Consider the following 6,117-nt stretch of genomic DNA (forward strand, 5'->3'; position numbering starts at 1 on the left):
GTCCCAATAATCTCAGGCAATCTGTTAGGACCTGACCTGGGTCCACTCAGATCAATAGGAAAAGTGAGAGAAGAAAGAAGCGATCGGATCGTTTACCGCGGCGGCGGAGGACAGGAGGGAGCCCGCGGCCTCCGCGCACCCCCGGCTCCCCCCCCCCCACCCCCCCCCAAATGTCCGCCGGAGTTTGCGGGAGGCGCTGAAAGTGCGGGCGGCCGGCGAGGACGAGCGACCCGGCTCCCTCCTCCGCTCCCGGCCCTGCTACTTTCTCCCCTTTCTCTCCCTTCTTCCTCTCTTCTCCCCCGCCTCCTCCTCCTCCTCCCCCCCTCCCCTGCCCCCGCTCCCCCACCATGTCTTTCCCCCAGCTGGGCTACCAGTACATCAGGCCGATTTACCCGGCGGAGCGCCCGGGGAGCGGCGGCTCCCGCGGCGGCGCCGAGCTGGCCCCGTCCGGAACCCTCTCCAACGTGCTCTCCTCCATGTACGGCGCGCCCTACGCCGCCGCCGCCGCCGCCCAGGGCTACGGAGCCTTCCTGCCCTACGCCGCCGAGCTGCCCATCTTCCCCCAGCTGGTAAGAGGCCCCCCCCCGGGGCTCGCCGCTCGCTCCCCGGGACGCTCGGGCCGCGGCCGGTCCGGGCGCCGTTCGCGCTGGGGGAGACCGGGGGCCCGCCGGGGGAGACGCCGGGAGGGCTGTCAGGGGGGACGGGGCGTCACCGCTGCCCTGCGCCGGGAGAGCCGCCGGAGAGGGGCAGGGCTGGAGCGGCGACCCCGCGGCTTCGCCCCCTCCGCCCGCAGGCTTTGACGGCTGCGGCGGCCGGCCCCGGCTGCCGGCGGCCCCGCCGCGCACACGCACCTGGGGAGCCGCTCCTGCCTCCCGGGCAGCCCCGCGGGCACCGGCGGCCCGCCTCGGCCCGGGCGCGGCCGGCGGGGCCCGGGCTGCCGGGGCCGGGGAGCGCGGCGGCGGCGGCGCGGGGAGGCAGCTCGGGCCGGCCGCCGCGCCGGTGCCGAGCGCGCTCTTCTCCCGGTAACAGCGGCGGGGCGGCGGGATGGAGGGGCCCCGGGCCGGGCCCGGCGCGCCGTCTCAGCCGGGCCGCCCCTTCCCTCTCGCTGCAGGGCGCCCAGTACGAGCTGAAGGAGAGCCCGGGGGTGCAGCACGCCGCCTTCCCCCACCACCACCCCGCCTTCTACCCCTACGGGCAGTACCAGTTCGGGGACCCGTCGCGGCCCAAGAACGCCACCCGGGAGAGCACCAGCACCCTCAAGGCCTGGCTCAACGAGCACCGGAAAAACCCCTACCCCACCAAAGGGGAGAAGATCATGCTGGCCATCATCACCAAAATGACCCTCACCCAGGTCTCCACCTGGTTCGCCAACGCGCGGCGGCGGCTCAAAAAGGAGAATAAAATGACCTGGGCCCCCCGCAGCAGGACGGACGAGGAGGGCAACTCCTACGGCAGCGACCACGAGGGGGAAGAGGACAAGAGGGAGGACGAGGAGGAGATCGACCTGGAGAACATCGACACCGAGAACATCGAGAGCAACAAGGACGAGCTGGAGGACGAGCTGCAGGACGCCGACCTCCTGCACTCCGACTCCAAGACGGACTCGGAGGGCTCCGAGGGCTTCGAGGACCTGCCCGGCTCCGAGGAGCGCTACCTCAAGGCCGCCGAGGGGGAGCCGCACCACCTCCGCCACCACCACCACCACCTCCACCACCACCACCACCACCACCGCAAGTGCGAGCTCCCCGCCGCCGCCGCCGCCGCCTCCCCCGCCGGCCTGGAGCCCCTCAAGCCGCCCCTCCAGCCGCCGCCCCACCACCTCTCGCCCCCCTCCTCCGCCTCCTCCTCTGCCGCCTCCTCCCCGACGGACGGCGCTTTGGCCGGCACCCTGCCGAAGCCCAAGATCTGGTCGCTGGCCGAGACGGCCACCAGCCCGGACAACCCCCGCAAGTCTCCCGGCGGCGGCTCCCCGCCGGCGGCCGCCCCCCAGCCGCTGTCGCTGCCGCCCCCGCCGCCCCACAGACTCGTCTCCTCCTGCCCCCTGGGCAAGTTCCCCAACTGGACCAACCGCGCCTTCCCGGCCCACCACCACCACCCCCCCCCGCCCCCGCACCCGCTGGCCTTACTGAACACTCCCCACCTGCTGGGGCTGGGGGCCGCCCCCGCCGCCCCCCCCGCCGCCGCCGCCGCCTTCCCGCGGCCCGCGGACCAGGCGCAGAGCGCGGAGCCCGCCGGAGCAGGTGACCGCTGAGGGACGCGGCGGGGACGGGACGGGCCGGGCCGGCAGCCGCCGCGGGGGGCTCGGCCGTGCTGCGCGGCGCTGCGCGGCGCGGCGCGGAGGCCCCGCGGGACCTCGTGCGCGGGGCCGAGAGCGGGGGGCGCCGGCCCCGCGGTTTTCTCACGCAGCCCCCGGCGCGGCGCAGCCGTCGGGGCGCAGGTGGCGGCGGGCGGGCGGCCGCGGGGCCCCCGGGGCGGCGGCGGCGGCGGCGGCGGGGTGGGCCCCCTCGCCAGGTTAGTCTAAAAACCCCGAGAATTACCTTCCTCCGGCGGAGATAATTTTTGTTGCTGTTGTTGTTGCTGCTGCTGCTCAAATCGTCTTTGTGGGAAGGACCCGGCCGTGAGGCTTGCTCCGGGGTTGGTTTATTTTCCTTTTGACGGTCACTCCTGCAGCAAAGCGGTCATTTTGTCGTCTTTGCAACTTGCTAAGAAGAGATCTGAAGTCTAGAGGATTAATTCAGGGATGGGGCGGGGGGGGGGAATAAAACGGGGGCTATAAAGGAACGCTTTTTTTTTTTTTTTTTTTCCTTCTCTTTTTAGATCGATCTAGTGCCTTGGAAGTAGAGAAAAAGTTAATAAAGACAGCTTTCCAGCCAGTGCAGAGGCGGTAAGAGATTGCTTCCTCAGTCTCCTAAGGATATATAGAGGGAGTCGTAAATGGTTAGCTTATTTTCTCCGCTTCTTTAGTTCCTTTTCCAGGGCGGTTTCTTGTTCTTCCTCTGCGTGCGTGGTGGGTTATTCCGATTTTTTTTTTTTTTTTTCTTCTGTTCTTTCTTCTGGACTTGGCGAGCGATTCCCGCGGGCAGGCCGGGCTGCGCTGGGTGGCGGCGGGGCCGCTCGGGCTCGGGTCGCCTCCGGCCGGGGCGGGCGGGAGCGCACCGGGGCCAGCCCGCGCCCCAGCACCGCCGGCCTGCCCGGGGCGGCGATGGCAACCCGCCGGTGTCGCCTAGCCTGAGGCAGAAATACGGCGGCAGTGGGAAAATGATAAATTAAAATTTAAAAAAAAAAAAAAAAAAAAAGCTAGTAAGAAAACTTAAGAGGCTGAGCCTTGCTGTCCTGAGTTTGGCGTAGCAGTCACTGAAGTCAATTACTCTTTTGATTGACTGAAACCGCGGGGATCGGGCCCGTGGTATTTTCGTAGCTAAATAAATTTCCTATAAGTCACTCTGAAAACTTTTTATAATTAGAAATCTATTTAAAAAAAAATAACAACAACAACAACAAAACCAGTGCTACCTACAGTTAAAAATATTGTGCCAGCCCAATCTGACTAGAAATCCTGTTAAATATATATTTTTTTTTCTGTGTCATTTTTTTCCAGGCCCCAGAACCAACTTGATGCCGCTATGGTTCTATCGGCGTTGTCATCATCATAGTTAATTTTTTATTGTTGTTGTAATGATTATAAAAAAAAAATCTCTGTATAGTTACAACTTGTAAGCATGTCCGTATATTAAAACTAAAAAGGAACAAAAAAAAAAAAATTACCCGCTTCTGTACTATCATCTGGATTAGCTGAGTTTGTGAGGTTCTTTGGAAGTCCAGTGAGAATTTAGGTGTTTCGATTTTTTTTTTTTTCTTTTTTTGGTTGTTGTTTGCTTTTGTACATACAGTAAAAATGTACATACGTGTGAACCAAATTGTACAAGAAAGTATATATTTTTGGCTAATAAATAAACTGTTGCCACTTTGACTACACTCTCTTTTCCCACCTCTGGAGTTATTTTTCTCCCCCCTCCCCCGCCGGTGACTGGTTTTGCCGCGGCAGCCGAGGCCGCGGCGCATCCTCGGGCGGGGCGCGGGCGGCGGTGGCGGGGCCGCCCGGAGGCGGAGCGGGTGTTGCCGCGGCCGGGCGCCGCCGGGCAGCAGCGGCCGGGCCGGGCCGGGCCGGGCCGTGCAGCGGCGGGGCCGGGGCGCGCGGCCCTGGCGGCGGCGGCGGCGGGGCCGAACGCTGGAGCCGCAGCGCCCCCTGCCGGCGCCGCCGCCCCGTCCCGCTGCCCGGCGGCCGGTGGTGGCGGGGCGGCCGCGCCGCGGGCCGGGCCGGGGGTGCGAGCCGGTGTGCGGATCCGGGGGCAGCGCCCTGCCCCAGGGAAGCGGGGGGACGGCGCCGGGGCGGGAGCCCGCGGGCATCCGGCGGCGGCCCGGCGGTGCTCCACCGCCCCCCGAGGACCCTGTTACCGGGGGCCGGCTAGTGCCCCCCCCCACCCCCCGCTCCCGCCGAGCGCAGTGGCAGCGCGGAGCGCGGGAGGGGTTGATTGAAAAGAAACTCCGGGGGTCCTCAGTGTCGCGGCGGGTCGGGAACCGAGCTGCGTTATTCCCGCCTCCCCCCCGCTGCCGTGCACGCCCCAGGGGTCAGTTTGGGGGGGGGGGGGGGGGGCTCCCCCCGGCCGGGGGCATCGGGGGGGGGGGCTTTGCATCCGGGCGGGAGTTACCGACCGAAACGGCGGCACCGCGAAGCGAGGCGCGGCGGCGCACGCCCCGCAGGGAGCTCCGCTCCGCTCCGCGCCGCGCCGCGCCGGGCGGGCTGCCCGTCCCGCCGCCCCCGGGGGCCCCGCCGCGCACCGGCCCCGGGCCCCGCCGGCTGCTCCTCGCCCCGCAGCTGCAGCTTCCCCCGAAGCCGGGTCGCGGCCTCGAGAACTTGTAGCTTCATTTCCTCGGCAAAGTGCTGAAAATTGGCCCGGTCCGGGAGAGGTGCGGCTGCTCCGAGCGGCTCTGGCTGCCGGCCCCGGCCCCGGCCCCCTCCCGCCTCGCAGTCAGATGCAAACCATGCCAAGGTGGTTGTTGTTGGGGGGGGCGGGGGCTGCTCCCCCTCCCTCCCCCTCCTCTCTTCCCGCTTTACCATCAGCAATCGCCCCCCCGGCTGGAGCGGGCGGCTTGGGCAGGTAGCGCCCACAGACTCCTGCTTTTGTTCCCAGGCTCTTCCTTAACATCTCTGTTGGGGGGGGGTGTGTTTGCCCCCCGCCCTTCCTTCCCTTACAGTCCTGGAAATGGCATAATTACGGAGGTGGTGATTAAATAGCTGGTGCTTTTCTCGTTTTGGTGACAGACCCTACGGAGCGGGGGGGAGGGTGCTTGGAGCTAGGAAGCCAGAGTTAAAATGAAGTTAAAGTACAAACAGAAGCACATAGCTGACATGCTTCAAGTTTAGACAGTACAAGGTATGCAAATGTGCAGGGCTGTGCGGTATTGACATTTTGAGGTCATAGTGATAGGAATGTATTATTTATAGGACTGGGTTGCACTAGGCCGATAAACTGCATTTTAAATCCTAGGCATTTGTAAGTGGTAAGAGAGATATATATGTTTACACTATATATATGTGTGTATACGCACATTTTATATACGTGTTTTAATTTTTCATGATTAATACTCTTCTTGGCAGGCGTTATGGTAGGGAGACCCCTCGCCTGGTGCGTGCCTGCAGCCTCCCCGGGCTGCTGGTAGTGATGGCTGCAGCGGAGCCGGCCCTGGCCTTCCAGGGAGCCCGGGGAAGGGACCCGCGGAGTTTGTGGCAGCGTTGCGATCTCCGCTTTCTCCCCGCCACGTCCCCTTCCTTCGCACATAAGTCCTCTCTGGCCACAGCTCGCCCTGGAAACGGCGTTCGCCTCCTCGCAGCCCTTGGAGCTCTGTCTTTCTGCCAGGAACTGTTCCCCCTCTTTTGCTCCGACAGGCTCCTGAAACGAAGGGAAACTCTGTGGGTGGGTGGTTAGAAAACGGATTGTTTCTCATGTAAATTTTACCCAGTCTCTCTGCACTTTGTATCCCTGCTTTTTCCTTAGCCAATTCTTGCTGAGGGGAAAAAAAAAAAAAAAAAAAAAAAGATTAATGGCATGTAAAATG

General features: G+C 64.4%; 1 protein-coding gene across 1 annotated transcript; it reads left to right on the plus strand.

Moving 5' to 3' along the window:
• The first annotated feature begins 347 nt into the window (after window positions 1–347).
• Window positions 348–3,653, plus strand: IRX3 (iroquois homeobox 3). The gene is made up of 4 exons (XM_075715562.1): window positions 348–569; window positions 1,112–2,240; window positions 2,818–2,884; window positions 3,599–3,653. The coding sequence occupies exons 1-4, from the start codon at window positions 348–350 to the stop codon at window positions 3,651–3,653; spliced, it is 1,473 nt and encodes a 490-aa protein (XP_075571677.1).
• Window positions 3,654–6,117: the final 2,464 nt, after the last annotated feature.

This window comes from Pelecanus crispus, chromosome 8 (genome assembly GCF_030463565.1).
Source record: "Pelecanus crispus isolate bPelCri1 chromosome 8, bPelCri1.pri, whole genome shotgun sequence".
NCBI classification, from domain to species: domain Eukaryota; kingdom Metazoa; phylum Chordata; class Aves; order Pelecaniformes; family Pelecanidae; genus Pelecanus; species Pelecanus crispus.